The sequence below is a fragment of the Ruditapes philippinarum genome, unplaced genomic scaffold (assembly GCF_026571515.1).
Source record: "Ruditapes philippinarum isolate M1 unplaced genomic scaffold, ASM2657151v2 ctg13053_1_1_1_1, whole genome shotgun sequence".
In the NCBI taxonomy this organism is placed as follows: Eukaryota; Metazoa; Mollusca; class Bivalvia; order Venerida; family Veneridae; genus Ruditapes; species Ruditapes philippinarum.
This window is the reverse complement of record NW_026861734.1, coordinates 1-26,027: the sequence shown is the minus strand read 5'-3', so window position 1 is coordinate 26,027 and position 26,027 is coordinate 1. Positions and strand designations below refer to the sequence as shown.

At 31.9% G+C, this 26,027-nt stretch overlaps 1 protein-coding gene across 1 annotated transcript; it reads right to left on the bottom strand.

Moving 5' to 3' along the window:
* Nucleotides 1-12: 12 nt before the first annotated feature.
* On the bottom strand, nucleotides 13-7,742 carry LOC132716654 (E3 ubiquitin-protein ligase TRIM71-like). The gene is made up of 7 exons (XM_060699977.1): nucleotides 7,669-7,742; nucleotides 5,816-6,770; nucleotides 5,606-5,640; nucleotides 4,984-5,054; nucleotides 4,472-4,584; nucleotides 4,187-4,274; nucleotides 13-131 (listed from the first exon to the last, which is right to left on the bottom strand). Exons 2-7 carry the CDS (start codon nucleotides 6,669-6,671, stop codon nucleotides 32-34), a joined length of 1,263 nt encoding a protein of 420 aa, XP_060555960.1. The 5' UTR covers nucleotides 6,672-6,770; nucleotides 7,669-7,742; the 3' UTR covers nucleotides 13-31.
* Between the last annotated feature and the right edge of the window lie 18,285 nt (nucleotides 7,743-26,027).

Below are 26,027 nucleotides of genomic sequence, written 5' to 3'. Positions count from 1 at the left end.
AAAAGGAAAAATTTTTCGTGTCAATAGTTTTTTACCACTGTACACGACATCCGTTTATCCAGCAACCAATCTTGTCACCAACGAGACATTTCGGCCCAAACACCGTGCCCCTTCCACTTTCGTTATAAAGCCTGGAAGATTAAACTACAAATACATTGCAAAGCACGTTTTCAAATTTATCCTTTCACAACTTTTGCTTTACAGAGACAAAAGGCGTTATCATTGACTTGTTTTTTACACACTTATAAAATAAAACATTGATTTTTGATTAAATAAATGGCGTTGGAGTTCGCTCATCAGAAATCCATGATAGACATGTAATAGCCGAATTTATGAGTATATTTATTCCAAAATAAACAAGATATATCGGAGTATCGACGAAGCTCGATTTAATACATACTGGATGCAGTAATAAAAGACAAAACTATGAAAAATTCAATTATGATATAAATATACATCATTCTGTATTAGTCTCAAGAAAGCACCACTGAAATGTTGAATATTTTTGCACCACGTAAAATGCGTGTGACCATGTCAATAAAAGTCAAACAGACATGTCTATGCTCGAATGAAAAAAAACAAAAATTTGAAATCTGAAGCCATTTCCTTTAATAACAATATGATAGTCATCATATAAAGATTTTAAAGTTAAATTATAAGTTAATAAGTTAAGAGGAAAGAACTATTGAAATAAAGATGCTATCGTTATAAAAATCAAAAGCAGGCCACATATCCTAAGGGTGATTAAACAGTATTCAAGTGATGAATACTGGAACCACCCAATAAGGAAATTAAATTTCCACAAGCACAACTTTAATTTCGTGCTGAACGACCTTTAAGGATAGGAAATATAACATCTCTGATGTAATATAAACCTCGTCATCCCCCGTACGAAAACGTTGCAGGAATACGCTTAAAATGTCCGTGTTTATAAGATTTTCCTGCTAATTTAAGACGGACATGTAATTTTGTAAAAATTCCTGCTAAGCAAAATCATATTCCGCCAAAGGCTTTTGATGAAAATATTGGAAGAACAATAATTTACAAGGGCTTTAGGACTTTGAATTTTGTTTATTATAATTATTTGTAAACATGAATTTTGTACTATGACTTTTTCATTAACCAGAAATTTAACTTAGAATGTTTTGCTAGACGGAAAATTCTCAACTTCTGCAGAAAACAGGTAAATTATAAATAGTAAAAGTGATGAACAATTACTTTGCTGCTTTTATTCAATGTTGGTTTACAAAACTATTTTTTAAAATAAAACATATAAATATACACAATCATTAATTGATAAAAAAAACAACAACTCTACTACTAAAATTAAAACTAAGAAGATTATTATGGTGTGGCCACTGTTGCAGAGAATATACTTCACTGTGTAAAGTTTGTGTATGAACTATTTCACTCATATATTAAGATCTTTAATCTATGTAAAATTAAGGTTTGTAATATAATGAAATAACTAGTATCCCTTATAATTTCTTATTAATAGGAAAAATAAATAAATAAATACTGCCACTAGTAACCACTCTACGTAACCACTCTACTATAATGATTTACCACCACCGACCTGATAACACAGATCTGATAATGGTTTCCCTATCATAAGTTCTGCTACAGTCCAGACTATTCCATTTGATTTTTTTTTTGGGGGGGGGGGAGGGGAAAAGACTTTAAAAACATTTTTATTAAAAGTCTTAAAAAAGGGGCATTGCCAAGTTTTTTTTTAAAAAAACTTTTAAAAATAATAAATTTGAAATTTTACATTCTCCCTTTATTTTCTGGTTGTTTTTTAAAAAATAATAAAACGGAAAATTTGGTTGGATAATCCCTGTTTAACATCATATGATGTTTCTGTGCAGTTATAAAGTTGTTAAATTTGAAATCTAAAGTATCTGAGTCAGCAAACTCTTGGAAATTGAACAAATAACAAAGAATCTTATTGATATACAAGAAATTGTGGAGAACATATATAAGCAATGTAGCAGATAATATTTTGTTTAAAATGTTAGGATTGTATACAGTTGATTAAGACTTTGAGACTTGTTAATGAAAATGACAATAATTTGGATATATTTAATTGTAAATGAAATTTGAATGCTACGTTATGACCTGGGACAAGAAGATAAATACCAGAATCATAGAAAATCAGGTAAATAGCTTTTGGATACATTTATGAAAAACAAGTGTTTTAAACAATAAAATATATTTCAAATAAATTAAATAATTTAGCATTAAATTGAGAGTACATTTTTAACACTACGTTTGATTTAATGACTTATAGCTATGTATATAATGTATATTGAGTTATGTGCTGAATGTTGTAGTGGTGTGTGTGGGGGTGGGGTGGGCGGTTGGAGAAGTCCCAGACTATTTAATAGCTTAGTTTTTCCCTAGGGCAGTGATTTTCTGAGAATATATCTTTTTCCTGATTACAATATTTTTAGTGGAATTTCCTGCTAAAAAAAATTCCTAAGGCGGAATTTTCTCATGCTAGTTCTTTCCTTAAACTGATTTTTTTCCTGGTTAACATTTATTAGGCAGAATTATTTTTCCTGATTAAATTTTCCCCGGTGGATTTTCTCCCTCTACCCTAACTGTATTTCTCCTAATTTTTTTGCATATTTCGCAGCATATTCCTGCTTATAGGAGGAATATGCGATATGTAAACCTGAAATGCCTTAGACGGATTACGCCTAGTAGCTTAGGCAGAATTTCTGCAGTTTTCAGGGCGGAAGTTTTCGTACGGGCGCATAATGTGAGTAATGACAAAGATTAATTATCTTAGGTCTAGTGTCGATACCCTTTATTATAACAGAGATACTACTTTAAAATAAATCATATAAATTCCGAGTTCAAAAATTAAAAGGAGTTAATTCTGTAAATACAAGAGCTATTGCTATAAATCTTATCACAAATGACTAAGGTGTTGATAACAACCATATTTTTGAAGTTTGAATTAAATCCAAGAAGAAATGAAGAAGTTAAAAAAAGAAATATTTTTATTTGACAGGGAGATAATACGGAATATTGACGCTAAAGTTACGAACCTTTCATATTATTATTACATGGGAATTGATATGTAACTTAGATTAAATGTTTAAAGTAAATCCTTTAAAAATAAATAAGTTATAACAAAAAATAACAATTTTATGAAAGGAAATCCAAGTTCAAGTTGACAAGGGGGAATAATTCTGGAAATGTTCATGCCAGACTTAGGAATATTGTCGCACAAGATGTCGGTGATAATAAGTAACAAATATTTGAAGTTTGAAGAACATACCTTAAGAAATGAAGAAGTTATAGTAAAAATAACATTTTTTAACTTAAATTCTTAGTTCAAGGGGGGATAAAAATTAATACAATGTGTGCTAAAGTAATGAATCTTGTCACACATCATATGAGTAACGATAAGAGACATATATTTGGAGTTTGCGATTGATTCCTTTCGAATAATAAACAGTTACAGTAAAATAATAATATTTATAATAAAGAAAATTCTAAGTTCAAAGGTAAATAATTCTGAAAATATTGATTCTAGAGTTATGAAAAATATATTTAAGGTCTGAAGTTTATACCTTAAGATATAAAAAAGTAGGAGTAAAAATAATATTTTTTTGACGGAAATTCTAAGTTCAAGGGAAGATAATTCTCAAAATATTGCTTCTGAAGTTATGACCCTTATCGTGTAAGATTTGGTTGATGATAAGGAACATGTATTTGAAGTTTGTAGTTGATAAAAATAAAAAATGAAAAAGTTAAGTAAAATTTGTTTTACTGCACTAAAACTTTAATCTGAAATCTGGACGCCGACACCTACGCCTGGATGAGTAGGACAGCTCTAAATATACTTCGTATAGTCGAACTTAAAATTAATGGCAAATTTTTTAATAAGACTTTCATAAGGGTCAATAATATGTGAAACATCTATCACTCTTGGCTTTCTATATATACTATGACTGTTATTATTTAGAATAAGAATCTCACAATATTCCATTGACAAAAAACGGTTAAATTTGATTTTCGAAGACACATTTCGCTAGCTCACCCATAATCAATGTATTTCATTTTACTAATGCAATATTACAATAATAAAGTCACGTTTAAATCACCTGCAGCAAATGACATTATTATGACATTTAATGTAAACATTTATTACTACATTGTTAAAATGTCTTACCGGCCATCGTCTGCATGATATCCTATAGAGTTCTTTCCCCATCCAGGCTGCATATTTCCTGGGTAACCGTTTGGCACCAAACCCAAAGCTTATGTCATAAAGATAAGTGAAACAATTATCGTTACAAATTGCGTTCCGAATCTTTAGTGAACATATAAAACATAATTTCTAACTTTTTGATAAAGCAAACTTTTTGAAAAAAAGTAAGAGAATATTTTGCATTTGTACATTGTTAAGCATTTTATCAATACATTGTCGTCAAAGAATAAATAAGCCTTTTCATACCAATTGTTCCGCTTCGTCCTAAACTCAGTATCTCAATTTCGAAATATCTGTCATTCTCTATTGGACACTTATCAACGTACAGTCCAACATCTCCGTTTCCATTGTCTGCATAACTGCAATTGTATGCGTATATTTATATTCTTATATAAAAATAAAGTAAAAAAAAAAACGCTTTATGCTTCATCACTAGAGTTAAAAGGATAAAGTAAAATATATAACGAAAACCCGATTCCTGATTAGTTTTTTATATCCGTCATTACATAAATAAATTATGATAATGCAAAGTTTTTTTTAAATAATTTAAATTATATATTCCGTTTTCCAAACAAGAAATTGGGATATGATTATTTGATTTTTAATAAACGTAACTAATACACTGTTCGTTTTTATTGGACAACCACTAAAAGCAAAAAAAAAAAAAAAAAAAAAAAAAAAAAAAAATCAAAAACAACAGAAAAAAACCCCAGAAAAAAACTATAATTGTTGAATTCTATCAAAGGCTAAAATAATACGTGAGATATTCGCCATCCACTTTCATATGTCTACATATCAATTGCCTTTCTAGTAATGGTGTTGAAACAGCCTATAAAGAAATAAAAGATGTTTAAGACACAGTAAATTATAGTATATGTATTTAGAAAATTACCAAGATATAGTTATCTCATCTTCATAATTGTGTTTCTTTGCTCCAGAAGCTTGACATACCTGCTCTTAGTGGTTAAGCAATATTTTAAGTTTAATTTAACTTTAACATTAAAAACGTTTTAAAAGAATGCATTTGATAGAATTTGAGGAATGCACTGTAACAAAAAATTAAACAAAGAAATTGATATACAACAAATATTCCTTTTTAAAATGAAAACCTTTTATAATAATGTTTGAGAAATGGAACCTTTAAATCAAAGAAAAGGGATCTAACTTTACAAAAATAATTTAAGGGTTACCTGCTCTTTTGAAATGGCGTCATATTTTGACAAAATACATTTTAACTGAATTTGATTATGTATATTGTGATGGTTTCTAAGAAAAATAGATTTTAACAAAAGGTAAGCACGACAAAATGGAAGAGTGATCACAAATTAACACTTTATTTTCCTTGACCTTTAAAAGAATAAACTTATGATATAGACTCACACTTCTTGCTGTATCTTCAAATGTCTTCAAAGGTTCTTGTCAGAAGCCAAAATGGTTTCCCTTTAACTCAGTAATGGAAGGTGAGATATTGCTAAAGAAAAGTATTTCATAACTTAAAAGAGTCATGACCTTTATCAATTAACTACAAGAAGAATGTCGTCTCAATATTTGTAAAAAAAAAAACAAACTTAATATATAAGAAACCATTACCGAATACATCTTCGACTTCCTGAAGCCTTTCCAGTTGACCAAGGCTCGCCAAAGTGCGGGTTATATTGCTATCCTCTATGAATTCGTAAGTCTCAATTTTGTTTCTGCTTTTGATATCATTAAGTTGTTTCATAAGTCGATCCAACTTAGGTTTTTGTGAAACAGAACAGACAAAGAGCTGACTTGGACTCTGCACCTTTGACTTAAATAAATCAGATATAACATTCAGATCATTTATCAAACTTTCAGTTTCGCCTTCTAACTTTTCCATACTCAAACTATCTCTGTCCTTTATGCATTCGCCTTCTTTAAGCATACGATCTCTCAAGTTGTTGATTTGTGTAGTTATCTCTTCCCAAAACAGATTAACTTCCTGTTTAAACTTATCATTGATATCATCAACTTGAACTTTATTGATCTTTATTGACGACAATAATCGTTTAGCTTCAGTCGTGCATATTTCCGGTCCTTTGGCCAAAGACTCCAGCTCTGTTGTGCCTTTAAGATCATTCGCCTTATCAAGAATATAATCGACCTTACATGATCTATGACCTATGACCATACAATCTCCACAACCAACTTGCTTGTGCTGTGCACAGTAAAACTTCACGGATTCGCTAAAGTGTTGCTCGCATTTCTCAAAATTACTAGAATCTTCTCTCCGGGTTATTTCCTCATTACAGTCCATTAAAGTGTGATCTCGATTAAGCTTATACTTTTTGTGTGTATTAAAACAACTGGAACACATATACTCTTCACAATTCGTACAAAATCCATCCGCTTGAGTCAACATATCACTTTCTTCACATGGCTTACAAGAAAAATTATTTATTTCCCTCTTTCCAGGAACCTCCATTTTTTCAAACAGAATTATTCAATGTAGTAAATGAAAATTGAAGGCTAAGTCATTCATTAATTTACTGTATCAAATTCATACATCTGTGGAGGACGACATCTAAAAAAGAAAAGGATATACAGTATACTAAAATTAAATTAAGAAAACATATACATGCACGGTTTAACATTCAATACAGCTGTAGCTAATGGGTTAATACCGAAGTGAGACTGACGTTTTATTTTCTCGCTAGATTATCTAATTAATTTGCAGAAAGTAATGGAGATATATATATTAAAAACAATATTTCTGTAATAAAAATCTATGACAACAAATATGTGACCAGACCGCGTATATTTTATCTAAATACGAATTTATAAGATCGGGTGTATGAAAACAACTTTAATGTAATAATTTAAAAGTTAAAATAATCATAAAGCATACAAACTTGTAAACTTCCGTTGTATTTAAGAGTTCTCAAATTGTCACTGTTTATGCTTTATTTGCGTTTGTAGACACGCTTTGTTTATGGCCGGATCGATTTTCAGATAATTGTGTAGATTTTTAACACAGTGTTAACAGTGTACATATAATGAGATTCTTTCAACCCTATTTTGTTTAACTTTATGCAGAAGAAAAAATACACAGTTTAATAAGCACTTAAAATTTTAATGCAAAGAAATTGTTTTTTTCCTGATAACTCAGCATATGCTTAGTTTAATCTACAAAAGTACGGTATATAAGCTTAATAGAAACCGAAAGTTGAATTTTACATGCCAAATGAGTTTTTAAAGTATTCTTGCTAATATGCTCTGATTAACTACAAACAAATAATAACAGTAATAAAACAAAACGATCCTTTTTTTCATCATTTTGTTCCACATATTGTAGCCTTAAGAAAATTATAAAAAAGAAAGTAGGTTGATTATCATAGCAATATATTTTATAATTTAATTATATTTAAACCGATACGGTGTTATAACATGTCTATCTTGCATTTCATAAAATAAATACATACCAATATACATGTAGTTAATACCTAAGTACAAACTTAAACAAATGTGTTTTTGCCTTCTTCGTCAAGCAAATGATGTCATAAAATAAGACGAATCGTTTTGCAAAATACCGTTATCGACATCACAAAATTTTACGCTTATTTCAAACTGTTTAACCTGTCGACAAAATTTAGTTCATCCTCGTTTTACCAATAACTTTAACTTGTATGTAAAATTTAATCTGTTTAAATCTTTATCTATGTCAAAACCTTTGCTAAATGATGATTATGCTTATAACAATTGTCTTAATTTTTCGTCATGTATTTATTGTCTTATATTTATGAAATTGCACCAAACATCGTTCTTTTAAGCAAAACTATATGATAAAATCATATTGCTGTACTTTATGATACTGCATACCTAGCCATTTAATAAACATTTACTCTCCTAATTAGCACATTCACTCACACCAACACATCTTAGCAAGGACATTAAACAAATCATTAATAATTACATTACAAAAATGTATTAAAGGAACAAGAAATCATGCATTAAGGCAAAAATGTATGCTTTGTTCTTCAGTACCGTTGAATTGTATGAGTTGTACTTCACGGTTCAATGCGAGCCTGTGTGTACGTTGTAACATTTGAAATTAAACCTCTCTGGTTCCAGTTTAAAATAGAGATCCTTTCAAAATTGACTTAAAATACAATACTGAATGAAGTAAAAGATTTTCAGAATAATCGTCGTCAAACAAATTTGTAAATTATTTGTCTTACTCTTTAAGTAACTGGACAGACACTTCACGCAGTTTTTGCGATTAAACAACTTTTCCCCTCCCTTCCCTATAAATATCAGTCTTACTTGTCTCAAAAAATAGACAGAACATCAACAGTGTAGCAATACCACGTGACTATGACGTCATTTTCGGCATCATTTCCAAGACAAATATTGCTCGATTCGGAAAAGAAAATAGCCGTAAATATTTCATTTCTGTACCAATTTCTTTGGGATATGCACCAGTCTACGGGGAAAAATATAAGCTTTCCACAGAATATTGGATCTTCGTCAGTTTATAAGCCGTTTTATCAAACACTCTGCATAACCTTAGAAGTTGCTTGTATTAGAGCGGGCTTCAGTTGCAAGCTATTTCGTTTTCTGGCGTTATCTGGTCTACGCCATGATTAAAAAGTCAGGTTTACATCAACGGGGAGTACGGAAGGCAAAACTCTGCTTAAATATGTTCATATTTTTATTATGAATTACATAAATCTTATACTTTTCTTCAATTGTCAATTCTGGCACCAGTTCCAAGTCGAAAAAAGGGACTACAGTTTAAAGCAGATTTTAGAATCCGTGCAAATGCGAAGCAACATGTCTACCGTTCTCTTTCTACAATTTAGTTTTTCATTGTTGATCTTTCACAGAGAGATTGTGAAAAATATGATTGTTCCTTAATGCAATAACACTTAGGCCTACTTGTATCGCAAAAGTGCACGTCAAATCACGTAGATTAAGTCCTTTTGAAAATAATATATTGGTTTCGTTTTGAAGATGTTTAAAGTATTGCTCATCTTATCTTATGTAGTAAAATGTGTTTTATTCTATTTCACAATGGCGTAATTTATAAGCAATATATGTGCTCTCAGTGAGAGAAAGAGTTAAAATAAAAAAAAAAACAGATTTTGTATGCTACGGAAAGGATTACACTTTAACGTGAGTGTTGTAAAGCTTAAGGAATTTTTTCTGTCTATTTTTTGTAAAGAGTAACTGACAAACACTGACACTCGTGAATATGACGAATAGGTTCTTCTGTCCTCAAAAGAGAGACTTTTAAAAGTATATATTTTTTCTGGAATTGCCGTATTATAAATTTCTATAGAGTTTGATAAACGAAATCACAATTTGAAGTATATGTATCGGTATTAAAATCATGAATCTAATTGTCACGCGCATTAACATGACGTTGACATTTTATGCTTATTAAACTATAAGCACTATAAGTGGTCCTTTTTTAAATCTTAAAATGCTACAAAAATCATGTTGAGGACATCTGAAGGTCATGCCGCGTGCAATAATCCATGCATTTTCAGCCAATGACCACATCGATGAGAAATAGTCCCAAATAGCCCTATCGTTTTTATTCAGTTGAAAGAGACATTATTGTTAAAAAATTCTACTCGATTTAAATGTTTTCAAACCATAAATATTCCGTTCCCTTCCTCTCTTTATACAATGTGTATTGGTGAGCTCTCTGATAAAGCTGGGTTGACTAATATAATTAACTAAATTTGTCAGATATGCAGTTTATCAACAGAAATAAATGCAATAAGAAAATAAATAGTGTTTAGTGTTCTTAAGTGAACGAAGTTATACCCAGTTCACGAAAAACGGTTACCTTGGGTATGAAAACAGGATGTAAAAGTATTTTTTATCAAAGCTGAATATATCATATACTAAAACATTGCTACAGGTCATTTCCAAGTATATATATGGTTATACGTATAAATAATTGTTGTATGTTTTGTTTTAGTGACAAGTATATTATCAAGCATATTATATCTCAAATGAGATGTCCAGTAAAATATACTATTGTATAATTTGAACTAGAAGAGACAACAAGAGTACGTCTTGATATTCTAAGATTTAATACACAAGTGATGTTACATGTAGCATGCTATGGAGGCGGAGCTTATCAGCAACTAAAGTCTGTTTCAATATATATCAATATAGAACAATAACTCGTTACAAAAGAATAACCTTTGACTTTAAAATTGCCGCGTTGAGGCGTAACCACGAATGGAAGTGATCCTGAATGTGCACGTTCATTGGTCAGGCTAGCAAACCGAGCCTGCAACATTTTCAATTTTGCCGTTTTGGGCGATATTTAGGGTTTCTGTTTTCTCTCTATTTTGAATATTCCACGTTTAGAATTGCTACATGACACTTATAGATTTTTCATAATCATTACCATGAAAGAACAATGATTAAAGAGCAAATCAATTTTTTGATCAATTTCTTGCAAATACAGACAATAATTTTACGACTTTTAAAATCACTTATAGCGCAGCGAGTAAAAATCGTTTTAATATTCATTTGTGTTTATGTAAATCGTTAGTAAATAAAATGTTTTTCATGGTTAACATAATTATAGAAAGAGAACGGTAGGCATGTTGCTTTGCATTTGCAACGGATTCTAAAATCTGCTTTTAACTTTTTTTCGACTTGGAACTGGTGCCAGAATTGACAATTGAAGAAAGGATTTACGCCATAAATAATAAACATATAAACATATTAAGGTAGGATTTTGCTGTCTGTACCCCCGGTTGATGTATACCTGACCTATTAATCATGGCGTAGACCAAATAATGCCAGAAAACAAAATAGCTTGCAACTGAAGCCCGCTCTAATACAAGCAACTTCCAAGGTTATGCGAAGTGTTTGATAAAACGGCTTATAAACTAACAAAGTTTCAATATTCTGTGGAAAGCTTATATTTTTTCCCTTAGACTGGTGCATATCCCAAAGAAATTGGTACAGAAATAAAATATTTACGGCTATTTTCTTTTCCGAATCGAGCAACATTTGTCTTGGAAATGATGCCGAAAATGACGTCAATGTCACGTGGTATTGCTACACTGCAGTTTTTGTATACATTGCTTGCAATGTATACAGAGTTATAGCTGCATTTCAGAAACGATATAGGTCGACTGTTTTGCTAGACAACATCCACTTTCGGATGAAACCTCGATAAAAGTAGATCCTCATTTTGCAGGTTTGTCACATTTAGATCACTTTTTATTAAAAATATTGTTTGCATAGTTGTCAATAAGCTTTGAAAATTCAAAACTTTGCACTTTCAGTTTAAAGAAACATTTTTAAACATGAAAGCCAAAAATATGAATTTTACTATTTCATTGATAAAAAGCTTTGTGCACACCTACGCTTCAAACTTCGTAACCACGCATGCGCGTGCAAGAATGAATGAATTACGACTGACCCTGTATAAAAATATGTCCAACAACCATAATAAATATTAAATCAAACAAGTTAACCTTCTTAACTCTTAAATTTACACTTGCATATTTTTTTTCTATATCAAACTGTTTTACACAACGAGCATATACAGATATATGTCTTATTTAGTGGTATGTAACATTGTAAGCGTCTGTATGAATTGAATAGCAGTTAACGTTCTGAAAACATATTGTCATATAATTGCATTTAATAGAACCCTATCAACACGGTGGCATCGGAGGAATATGCAATTATTTGTTGCACACCTGCAGTGTTAAGTATTTCTGCCACTTAAGTGAAATATATCGCCCGGAAGGGGAAGATTCGTACTCAATATTATTCGAACTAAGGATTCGTACTCAATATTCGAACTTAGCCTTCGTAATCGGTATTATTCGAACTGACAATCATGGCAGATACGTTTAGACCCAATGGACATTTAGATGTTGAAAATGGTAACATATCACATAACTTTATCAAATGGAAGCGCCAAATGGAAATTTACTTGACTAGCTGCCAGCGGAAATGCTGAGAAAGATGAAAAGATACTGTAAGTAAATATCCTATTACACTGTGCTGGACCTAAAGTTATAGAGATTTATGATCAATTTACATGGGCAAATGCAGAACATAAACTGAAGGTGGACAAAGTATTTGACAAAATAGAAAGCTACATATTCATGATATTGCAATCCAAGAAAAAAATGAAGTGCTAGAATCACATAGATTATCGGTAACAAATCCAGATGAATATACATCATTTGACAGTTTTCTTACAGAGTTTTGAAAGCATGTTGAGTCTTGTAATTTGATACACAGAAAGAAAGAATGCTTAGTTAGAGATAAAATTGTGTTTAGCAGCAACGGAAAACAACAAGAACTGCTGTTATTGAGTGTTAAGAGAAGAAAATCTGGGCTTTGAAAAGACAATCAAAATATGCCGAGCTTACAAACAATCGAATAAGCATGTGAAAGAAGTTCGCAATACAAATGATCAATCAATCCACAAAATATGACAAACAAGATCAACAAGGAAAGCCGTGTTCAATGAACGCAACCCCCATTTGACCCAGCAACAAGAACAAGTGGCAAGGAGCCCAGGCGGACCCCAAACAAAACAGGGCAGGGTAAAGACAGTGCACGGACAGGTTAATCGTTAAATGATAAATAATTTGTAACTGATTAAGAATTCAAAGAAAAGAATAATAGGCCAACAAAGGGGAAGGGGACAGGAGACCGGGGGAAGGGGGGGGGGGTTAATGAAAGAAATAAAAACTAGAGGTAATGCGGAAGATACTTACCGTAGACGAGAAAACCATTTACAGTCAAATCGGCCCCAAGTCAGATCGGCCCCAAGTCGAATCGGCCCCAAAATAGTCAAATCGGCCTCAAGTAAAATCGGCCTCAAGTCAGATCGGCCCATTTTTTTATTTTCTTTATTCATTTTTCTTTTTTTTTAAATGCTGGATGCATATTGATAAAAAAAACAATTGTGTGGATGGGAATACCAATGAGAAACCATTGATTACAAAGAAAACAAGAACAAAAAATATAATAATCAAATTTTATTGTCTGAGTATAACGTTTTACATGTATCTTTAATGTACTATAAACATATGAAACATGATAATGTAACTGTATGAGGCATATGAGGTTTTTCACACTTGTAACTAATAAACAGCTAATTTAAAGCAATCAAGTGTGAAACAACATGCTACTTGATTAACACGTCTCACTCTTCAATTGGATGGATATCACTATAAAATAAGTATTTTTCGGACAAAATAACCATGATAGAACAGAGCATATATACTTTATTTCTGACTGGGGCTTAACACACATCATCACAACGAATATCACAACATACATATGCATGTCTATTTATTATAATGCATGTACCAAGAAATTATGTTATAATAAATTCAAACAGTTGGTGTTTGGTCATCAATTAAATCTCAAATTATACATTCATATATATGTTATATATATCTATATTGTCTGTGTGTTCTGTATCCACTCATGCGCAACAAATCAAATAAAGTTTCAACAACACATAATTTTGTACCGTCACGTTTCATCAGGTAGCACTTTGTTCACACTTAATTACCGTTAATTGCATCACGCATTCGTTAATCCAGTAGTATTGCATCTAGAGCTATTTATTTTTTATCAATAAACTTTATTATTAATTTAAATAAAAAACTTCTCTTATAAAAATTTGAATTTAGAAATAAAATTTATTTTTTACTTATTTTGCTATGGCAATTAATTCACCATTATTTTTAAGTATTTATAGCTGTTAGTCACAAAAATAACTTAAGGGCCGATTTGACTAGTTTTGAAACGCATTTGACTACTTTCGGGGCAGATTTGACTAGTTTTTGGGCCGATTTGACTTTTTTAAATTGTTGTGACTTATTTTGAGGCCGATTTGACTAATTTTGGGGCCAATTTGAATTGGGGCCGATCTGACTTGGGGCCGATTTGACTAGTTTGCCGAGAAAACAACAATGGACACAAGCAAAAGTGTCACCAAAACAGCATTGAAACGGTCAGCAGCATAATAATGACTGCTGGGGAGTTTAAACCGTTAATGGTACACCAAACCTCGCTCTTAGCCCCAAAGTTGAGAAGACATATTCATCTTATTCTCATTCAGGCACCCGTCCAACACAACAGTTGAATCGTCCTAGTCAAGCGCGTCAGTATAAACCACCAGTGGTAAAGAAATAACAACGTCCACATCAGAATCGATCACAATTTTATTATTGTGGATACAATCACGATTTTAGATAAGAGAAGTGTCCGGCATGGGGTAAATTATATGAGGGATGTGGCGGCAGACATCATTTCATAGAACAGATGTAAGAAAATACATAAAATTGAAATTGAATCATCAAGTGAAGATGAATTTTGGTTACAATGTGTCGAAATAGGCCAAAAATCCAAAATAAAAGCAAACATGATTGCAAGTTGATTTTCAAATTGATACAGGTGCAGAGATCAATACAATCAACAGAAAATATGTAAAGAAAAGTCAAAGAAAGAAAATTTTCTGTAAACCTAAAATGTGGAATAGGTCAACAGTAAGTTCACACATGATTATGGTGAAGTATACTGACTAACAAAAATCAAGGTGGTATCACAGCTTTGATTGTATTACTTACTGTAAATCAGTATATCTACGTGTTAAAACAATTGAATACATTTAATTTATATGCAGAAAAATGCATATATGCATATATGCAGACAGTCACTTCCAATTCTACATGTATTCTTATTAACATATTAATATATATTGAAATGTCTCAGCATGTAAGGGACTCAAACACCTAGCTAACTCTCGGAATACCATTCTTCCAACTGAGCTATCCGGTTGGTTACACATAATTATCTCCCCTAAATAGTACACAGTTTTATTTATGCATGTACATATCTTTGGACAGATAAGAAAATAATATGGTGGTAGATTTGTGCCTTGGTATTTATTTGTTTCGCAAGGCAAAAACACAAAAATACAACAAATTATTAACCACTTTGTCATACTTTCCTGTTTTCGCCTGACACATAGCTAACATTTTAGTATTTTGCCTGGCGGGTTGGCTCTTTCCGAAACCTGGTGGTTCAGACCTGTGTGCCTACATTAAAAAAATAAGAAGGTAGTTTTCCTTTACAAACTATAGACACATATTAGAATTAATAAAATATGAATTTGATATTTTTGAGACCTGATATTTTTTCTAGACCTTTTCTTCCCATTATTTAAAGACCTGTATAATGGTGTTGTAGTTAAGATTTCTGTTTGCTGCCCTGTGTGTGTAAAATTCCATCATGTGCCCTGTCACCACTAGAAATGTACACCAATTTAACCTCAGGTCTGTCACAAGTTAAGAAATATATTTTGAAATATATTATTTACAATCAAATCACTCAGTCAGGCTGAGCCACCCTTAACATTTTTCCATAACTCTTTAGACTATTGATATATATAGGTAAAATTATTAGCCATAAATGAGCTTATGATTGCACGGGCAGTCAAATTAAAGCCATTAGTAAAAAAAGGGTTGACCTGGGATAACCTCAGTGAAGAGTGAAAATGACAACACCTACAGGTACATTCTAAATATTTAGATTGGTGTTTATGACCAGTTTTAGCACAAATAGTAATTTAATTTCCCCTGATACCACAAATATATGAATTTATTTAGAGTCCTGAAGATCACTGAAAAACCAGGTTAAACTGAATAATTATAAAATTTCTTCCCAAGGTACATAAAGCCAGTCAAAAAAAATATGTCTATCCATATTCATCATTCCTGTACCTCTATCCATTTGATGATTTTCTCCAAGTGGTAAATTTTTCATCTTATTATGTTCTGTTTGTTAATATAAAAGAAAATTTCTTATGTTTATATACAGCTAGAACAGCCTGTAATGACTAAGATAGACAGATAAGAACAAACTATTTAGTAAGCATGAGTTACATCCTTCAAATGGAGAAAAAGATGAAACCCTTAAGAAATTGCCATGTCTGACAGACAGCAAAATTATAAAATTCTGCAGGCTCAGTTTGATTAGGCCCATTAGGAGGTAGTGGTAATAATTGTGGGTCAAAAATTAAATTATATCATTTTCAAGGGATGTTTCTGATATGATTTACTTTTAATAATGGGTCATTATCAATGAATGTTTCTTTGACTTCTATGCTCATGTATAATAGATTATTGACATTGCCAGCTAGATAGCTCAGCTGAGAGAGTCAGTACAGCCCACATATATGTATAATATTCTGATTCAGGTTTGATTCCGGTCAAACTGCACATTTTTACTCACCCTGTGACATTATGAATCATTTTTCCTATTTGATTGTAAAATATTTATGGATTGTCAAAAAACTATATGGCGTTCTCCTTGGTGACATTAAACAGTCACAACTGGCCATACATGTAGGAACTTGCAGACCATGAGACAGGGTGGTCTGTACCAAGACAGACCCGATATTAAGACAGGGTGAACAGGACAGGCAGTGATGTTCAGATCCCCAACTCAGAAAGGAAGTACACTAAAGGTCCTGGTCTTCAATTGCTTCATTTCCTTACTTTGAGTAAAGGTGCCGGAAACAATAGTATTTGTACACAGAAAGCACAGACTAATAAAAGTCAATCCAAAAAAGATACTATAAACTGAATTCATAGATTATATAAAAGAAATTTATTAATTCTTTACAGTAAACATAAAAATAAATATTGGGTATTTAATTTTGATATATAGCATATTAACACATATAAAGTGCATGATGCCATATAAATTTCAACTTGGTGCTTAAATACTTTCTGATGCACTCAGTAAATCCACATGCTTTAAACATGATTTACTAATCTTTGGATTCCCACACTCCTCCCCACCTAGCTCCAATGGGATCCACTAGGTTGACCATACCATGTACCTTATCTTATATTGTTTGATTACAGTTTGGAATAAAAAATAACTTGAGAAGAAATAAGCCTAGATTTGTGTTCGGAATTGACTGTAACTAGAAGATGACTTCTATTGAGGTCAGTAGATTAAAGTCACATGGTCTTGATAACACAAATAGAGACCGTTTTGTCAAGCAATGTATACCTCAGTGCTTGCAGCTCTTCGATTTGTGTTGGTTTTTGATCCAATTATCCTGACTACAGTTTAAAGCAGTTTTCAGAACTGGTTACAAATGCGAAGAACCATGAATTCCGTTCTCTTTCTATAATAACGACTATTCTTATAGAAATTTTATTTTCTTTTAACGACGGCGTCAAATGGTAAAACAATGAAAACAATAAATGGGGCATGGACTCTCTCACTAATGTTCTTAAACAAACTGTTGCAAATAATACCGGGCAAACATAACTCTGTTAGGGCATTCCTAGGAAAACAAAACAAAAAAGACGCAGAATTAAAACAAGCAAATGGAACAAACTATATATTATTATTTGCAACAGTTTGTTTAAGAACATTAGTGAGAGAGTCCATCCCCCATTTTTTGTTTTCATTGTTTTACCATTTGACGCCATCGTTAAAAGAACATGACGTAACGACGCTGCCTGCGTTATTACAATGACAAGGCATAATTTGTTTTCCAAATGAATTTTCTATAAGAATAGTCGTTATTATAGAAATAGAACGGAATTCATGTTTCTTCGCATTTGTTACCAGTTCTGAAAACTGCTTTAAACTGTAGTCCAAATTTTTGGCTTGGAACTTGTGCCATGATTGTCAATTGAAGAAAAAGTTCAGATTTACGCAATAAATAATTGCAATATAAACATATATAAGTAGGATTTTGCCTTCCGTACTCCCGGTTGATGTAATCACGTCTTTTAAATCATGGTGTATATCAGATAACACAAGAAAACGAAATGGCTTGCAACTGAAGTCCGCTCGTATACAAGCAACTTTCAAGGTTATACAAAGTGTTTGATAAAACGGTTCATATACTGAAGGAAAAACACTATTCTATGGCAAGCTTATATTTTAATCCGAAGAATGTTGCATATCCCAAAGAAATCAATGCAGAAATAAAAAACTTACAGCTATTTTCCTTTTCGAATCGAGCAATTTTTGTCTTGGAAATGATGCCGAAAATGACGTCCAGGTCACGTGGTATTGCTACACTGACACCGGTCTCTCAAATATCGACCTGTGTCGTACCACAGGCAATCGGTGCGTGGCTTGGATAGTATACATGTACATGACCACGCCCACTTATTTTTTATAAAAAAAATTTTTCACTAATAAAATATTTTTTCATTTAAAATGTTTTTAAAATATCTTATTTTCAATAAATCAACAAAGGAAATTTGTTTTTAAAAATTTCATCCATATATACTATAAATATAGTAAAGGTAGAAAGGTTCGCCAGCGGGCCTACCACCAGGCCTACCACCAGGCCTTATGTTACCTCCCAGATCTTTGTTAATTATCAACCAATTTTCACCAAATAAAGTGCAATCTACGCAGAAATGATTTCTCTTTCGAAAAATGTACAATATTAGACAAGTTGGTACGACAAAAGATCGAATTTTAAAGCGAAAATGCACTTTTTGTCTAGGTCGGCCATCGCTTGACCGAGCCGAAAGAAGACGATTTTGAACATAAATCGATCTTTTTCTTAATAACAAACTAATGTCAGTGCATGCAAACAGTTGAAACAGAAAAGGCAGCTATAATACTATCGCTTACCGGTTCAAAGTTAATCCAAAACGTCTGTAGGTACGCACTTTTGGTAGTTATTTGCACTAACTTTTTAAATTTCCCGACATTGTACATGTATAGAAATCCTGATCCGGATATTCAAAGTACGCATGCTCGGTTCCCGCTGGTACCCAGCTTCGCTCAATCTTTATTATGCGAAAAGGGGTACGCATCAGGTACATCCGGGTCAGCATTTGTATACATGTAATGTCAGGAAATTTAAAAGTTAGTGCAAATAACTACCAAAAGTGCGTACCTACAGACGTTTTGGATTAACTTGGTTGATAATTAACAAAGATCTGGGAGGTAACATAAGGCCTGGTGGTAGGCCCGCTGGCGAACCTTTCTACCTTAACTATATTTATAGTATATATGGATGAAATTTTTAAAAACAAATTTCCTTTGTTGATTTATTGAAAATAAGATATTTTAAAAACATTTTAAATGAAAACATATTTTATTAGTGAAAAAAGAAAATTATAAAAAATAAGTGGGCGTGGTCATGTACATGTATACTATCCAAGCCACGCACCGATTGCCTGTGTGTCGTACGACGCATTACTCACCCCAAATGAGGGTAAAAATGACTCCGATATAAAGATTTTCAAGTCCGCGTAGGGATGATGATTTTATTTTATAAAACACAATAGATTTTTTCAATTGATTAAAATTGTTTATTGCTTCCAAGGGATCACTGTTTTTAAGATTTTAATATTGAAAGTTCAATATTGCAATTGATAGTTCGACTGTGTTACTATTTATTCAAATATTCAAAAATACTTTCACTTTCGGTTTTAAACTAACAATGGACGAACTATTATCACGCGTGATTAACGAAATTGGGTTTGTTAAACCACTTAAGTATTGTCAGAAGGAGTGTTCGATGAATGTTTTGAGCAAAAATTATGTAATGGCTGATTTGCCAACAGGGTATGAAAAAAGTTTAATTTTTCAACTGGCCCCATAAATTTGCGTTTTGTTCTATCACTTCCGTGATCAAGCCGCCATGTAAAAAGTAGTGTGTTCCCATCACTAGTTCATGTGCCCAATTTACGCTGTAAACATTTTACGCTGTAAAATGTTTAATTAACGGTAGCGGACGATTTATTGCTTTAAAAGAAAACAAGTCAACACTAACACATATATATTTAGCTGTAAATAAAAATGAAAATTGACGACTGTAATATCTGCTATATGTCCCTGGGGGCCGAGAACCCAGTAAGTAACACAGTGTATGTTTTATACGTTTATTCACTATGGGCAACTATTGCACACTACCTGGTATTTAAGAGGCTGATACAGAGTGGATTTGTTACATGATACATATATCTACGTCATCATAGTTTGTATGGATACTACAACGACTTGCCCCAAAACTGGAAAGTGATCTCTGGTTACTCTACCTTACGTAAAAAATCTGTAAACTTTGAAGCCAGGGACGACAACGGCGGAATCCGATGACAATCTTTTACCGATGATTAGTGTTTAAAAGAGGAAAACAATATACATATACACACATAAATAACAAATTTATAATAATGGAGTTTTTGATTCCACAAAATCTTTGATTTCGTTAACAAGCTCTCGGCTATACTTTTGATACTTTTGATCTCCAGTCATGTTATTCAAAACCATATCACTTACACTTGCCGAATACTATAGTTTCAGTTTGTTATATCATATTTAATTATCAAACCATTCAATAATAAAATTGAGAACAAAAAATGAAGAAAATGAAGTACACAATTTTGATTATCCGTATAACCTTGTATCAAAGGGAGAAAAATTACATGACAATCAATATAGCGGTATTTATCGCCAAGTAGAACTTGTATGTGGTAAATGGCGCATGCAAGCTGCAGATGCATGCTAACTAGCGTCAGAATAAATTGTTATTGAACTTATCAGGTACAATTAACATCGGTCAAACGAAAAAATGCCTTCTTGTAATCACTCCTAAATCCGAGATATCGATAATTGAGTTCCAACTGGAACTACATTCAATGGCTCTATGTAGATTTTAGTCATTATCTAACACTCGAATCAGTAAAATAATTTTACCTGTACATCTAGCCATATCGCGTGCAGACAGGAAATGAATGTTATGTAGGCCTATAAATACTGCACTTAGCTTTTCACACGCCTTATTTAAGGAAAGTCTAAAGCATTATCCTTTACAGTCCGTAATATACCAAACCATTCAAGATTTTAAACTGGAGTTGCATATTTAACAAAAACATCATCTTTGAAGGAACATTCAACGGTTCGTTCACTGCCCATTCATCATCTAAAACAATACAAATTTCATTCCCTGAAGCCGGATAAATTTGACAAGAAATCAGTATTTAGTCCACATAAATGCTGCCGACGCCAACCCTAGCGGTAATACACTTAAACGGAATTCTTAAACTTTGCTTTCTAAGTCTTTGAAAAGAAAAAGGTATCCAGTGACTGGCTAAACGTCTTTCACGACAGCACAGCCTTAACTAAATCAGCAACTACATCATTTACAAAATTGAAATGATCAAATGAGGATTTATCATTTGCAAGAACTATGATTGAGGAATATTGAAAAAAAAAGAAAAGAATAAACGGCATGGCGTAAAAATTTTGTACTACGTTAAGATTATAATAAGATGACGCTAAAACATTTTACCAATAATCAGAATGTAATCGCAACATATCCTTAAAACCTGAATTAACGTTGAGTCTTTTTGTCTTTTTTTCAAGAATAATATGAGCCGCGTCACAAGTAAAGAAACTGATAGCGGATGCGCAGGCTGGTCTGGATCCATGCTGGTCGCAAACCCATTATGTTGGTTTTGTCGTGACGCGGCTCATATGTTATTCCCCCCCCCCAAATTAAAACTCTTCCTCTGCCTGTGAAAAACTTTCTGATAATGCAGTATCATTCATATACGTATGTCCTCTTCTGCGCATCAGCCAATTGTTCCCACGACCGTTCACTTAAATACCAGTAATGTATTCAGGGAGCGTAATACTAGTAAGTATGAAGAGTGACAGTTTTCTTTCAGAGATTGGCTAGAATTTATAATCTTATTTCAAAAACATTATTTTGTAATTTAAAATATCTTGATTGTGAAAATAAAACACCAGTTTCAATTCATTTACTGAAAAATTACAAACTATTCTTTGAGCTGAGAAATACTTACCTATACAAATAGATTATCTTCCATCAGTTTCTTTCGGCTGACTGTTGCCTGACAGGCGTTTATTGATTGTTGAAACTTGTGACATTCTGCCCTGGCATGCAAGAAACCAACCTGCACATGCAAAGCATTGAACTCCCCGAAAGGGAAAAAGCCTCGAATAAAATTCCAAGGTCTAAATTGTATCATCTTATTTTGATAGCTCTGACATTCGTACAAACAGCTGATTTTTGTCACGATCGCGGAACTACTGGAACTGAAAATTCCACATGCGTTGCTATCATCAAAAAAGCAAAAATCGAAGTTGTCTTCATATGAAGTGCGGATCGTCTTAATATGATGTTAAAATCACCAAGTGGTACAACTTTAGTTTTACAGGTTCTGTCTTTAGATTTGATAAATACAAAAGGGGGATCAAGGACGCAAATTTTAACGTCAGTTCACTTTTGGGACGAAATAGGTCATTGTTTGTGGAGTTTCAAGTTACAATCAAATGGTAAGTGATTTTTTTTCTTCTTCGAGTGGATGTTTAGTTTTGTTTTATATTATTCTTTAAAGTATTATAAATTTGCATGCATATCTGTAAAGCACAAACGAGATCTTAACTAATATCACCAGTTATAAACAATGCGTCATTAATAAGGGATATTTTGTATTTAAAAAGTATTTTATAATGCGGATTTGTCAAAAGTTCAAAATCATTCTCACGGAAGTCAACGAACTGACAGCATTCATGTCCGATTACATCGCAAAAAGGTAATCTATTTGCAAAAGCTTGACATCGATAAAGCTTTTAAAACATAAAGGAATATTGTAATTGAAAACATTTCAAGTAACGTTATTACTTAAAAAAAAACAACTAACACTCACACATGATATACTTAATAATTTATGTTTTTTCAACACTGACTGTGGTGTTCTACATTATTTATTCTATATAAATACACCACCATTAAAGTTCACATGAATGTGAAGATATTAATTTTATTTTATCGTTTAATTTTCCCTATATTCTGAAACCAAATTAATAAAAGATAATAAAATACTGAATAAACCTAACCTTATTGCATCAATGAAATCAGAAAAGAAAGTAGAAATCAGAAACTAATTAATGTACATCTTTTAAACAAGCGGTTAACGAAAAGCTATCATATAGATTAAACAAATAAGTCTAGTGCGTCACAAACGCTGCAATGATGTAAATGTATAATCTACTTGATACAGTTTTGTTTGTTCTCGCGTTTACAAATTCTTATTAATAGTTTGCTATCTATCATATCGGTTGGCATATTAACATGTTTATTGTTTAATTTCATTCAAACATTGAACTGAATTATGCTACTTAATTATTTATGTGTTTTATCATTTGACTGTAAAAGATTCATTTATATAGACTATACGTACTTTGATCGCATTGGCATTTGGATACTCTTCAATATGCACAATTTCCATGAGCATTTCAAACGTTGATAATAAAACAAGAAATACATATATTGGATATTCTTGTAGAATATTTCTTAAACTAGTTTCTAATAGCAAATCTTTAGTTCTGAAAAATGTTTTTACTGGTAAATCATCGGTAAACTTTGTTAAAATTTGGCATACATGTGTCTTTAAAGGCATATAACTGACCTATGAAGTCTATCATTTTAAAGTTCCTAATCGTGCCCATTAGGATGTCATACCATAAGTCGGCAAAAGGTTTACTGGACCCATGCAGATTAAAAGTTCAATTAAGTATTTATATGTCATAAACGAAAAGTAATACATTATTGCAATCCAGATGTCAACCAAACCTTTGGAGGGTTAACCACTGTAACATTAAATTAATATACTAGTATTTACATTGCTACTTTATTTCTTTTAAGTTCTGCTGTTTAAATCCCTAATCTATTGATAGCTGCACGCTAAATTTTGCTCAATGCCAAATTCTAGTTAAACGATTATTTGTTAATCCTTAATTTTCTCTATTTTTAGGACAAAATGATGCAATCGTCAATATATCTCTGACGCTGATAGGAATAGCACAACAAGAAAGCAATTCTTCCATTCTTAATTCAAAGACAGAACAATGTGGAGATAATTATAACAACGCAACAACAGAAAATCCTAACATAACATACTCAAAAAAGAATATAATTTATAAATTAGTCATCATTTTAAGCGTTGTTGCTGCCATTATCTTGATTTCATTCATCCTGGCATTCACATACAACTATAAACGAATACATAAGTGGTGGCGTTCTAAGCATGGAAAAGGCCAAAACAAAGACGATGGTGAATCATCAATTGTTTTAACCGAAACTCCGTAATATCTGTAGTTATCATAAATATGAATGTACTTTGAAAGATGCTTTCAATACTATTTGCATAATTCAGATGATGACACTAACATGTAAGGAAGCATTTAACATTGCACTTATCATCAAAATGCTTTGTTTAGTTATTTTATTAGGAATTTGTTCTTTTTTGTGTCAATTTAACGCATTTAGGTTTGTCTTCTTTGTTCGTATTGTAAAACATTTATTAGCATTTCCCAAAATGCTAGGAATCGACGTTCAGCCGGGTATTTGATTTTTTTTCCTAAAAAAGACCCCTTCCTGATCAAAAGAGCCAATGTTTCTTCTTTAAGAGCAACATATCATATGTTGTTAACCACATAAGAGCCTACACACTGATTTCGAGTTTCGTATATGAAGACAATTTTTTAATTCTATATACATGTGTTCATCCCGACAAAAAAAGCGAATGGCGTACCCAGTAGATGCCCCTTTTTGAGATCTTTTGTCTTCAATTTTTTGTTATCATGTGGTATTAAATTATCCGTTTTGATTGGCTGAGGGCAGGTAGTGTACATGTAGAAATAGTCAAATCTTGTTAATTATATATGACGCCGGCACTAACAATTTAAAGGCGGAACAATATATTTGACTTCTGTTATGATTCATTTTACAAAGGCTGGAATTATGTTTTGCAGTTTATGTCATTCTTTATGTTTTTCGGAATATTGTATAACTCTTAACTCCTAAATTAGTGCGTTATCAATGCATATTGATTATCAAAAAATACATTTTAAAACATTTTAGATTATATCAGCATAACTAGAAGCTCTTGAAATAGCATAAACTGATAAAATAGGCTAAGTGTTTTTATTTTTTTTTGTCTAATTGACCCAAACACAAAAATAGTGATTACATTAATAGTAAATCTACTAGAGGTTTTCGGAGAATAATGGATTTACAACTAATGTATGTTTTTTTCATGAAATAAAAGCATCAGTAAATACAGGCTTATCTTATCATTTTGCGTAAAATTACGTGGCGCCATCTTGAGAAATTTTGCTTATCGTATTGTGTACACTGCATTATCATATTTTTGTATTTATGATTGATACTATTAGTGAAAATCAAGCCGATGTAAGATAAGTGAAATATATTGGGGACATTACAAACATTTTAAACTGCACAAAAGTCAAAACTGTTCTTTATAAATCTGGAAACAAAGTGATCCCTCGGAAGCATTAATCACAACATAATAACATGAAAATTGCAGATCCCTGTTCATGAGAGATTATGAATAAGAGCAACATCCCTCATGCCCCCTAGCCCCGGCTTGCGCTGTATTCAATTCTCAACACTTAATAGTGCTGGTATCAATGATCCCAAAGGACCAGAAAAATATAACAACACCGAAGTTTGAGTTTGAGTATATTGATTAAAATATTTTGAAAATCATATGATTATACATACTGAGACACCATCAAATGCCAAATAAATCAACAAACTGTTTACTTACTCTCCGAAATATAATTTGTCGCTGTTACCGTAACATTTGAATAATATACTGATTTAAAGATATTTAGTATATATATTAAACCACTTTATAGTTTATAAAGCAATTGAACAATGTATATATATTAAACCATTTTATAGTTTATAAAGCAATTGAACAAACATGTAGATATA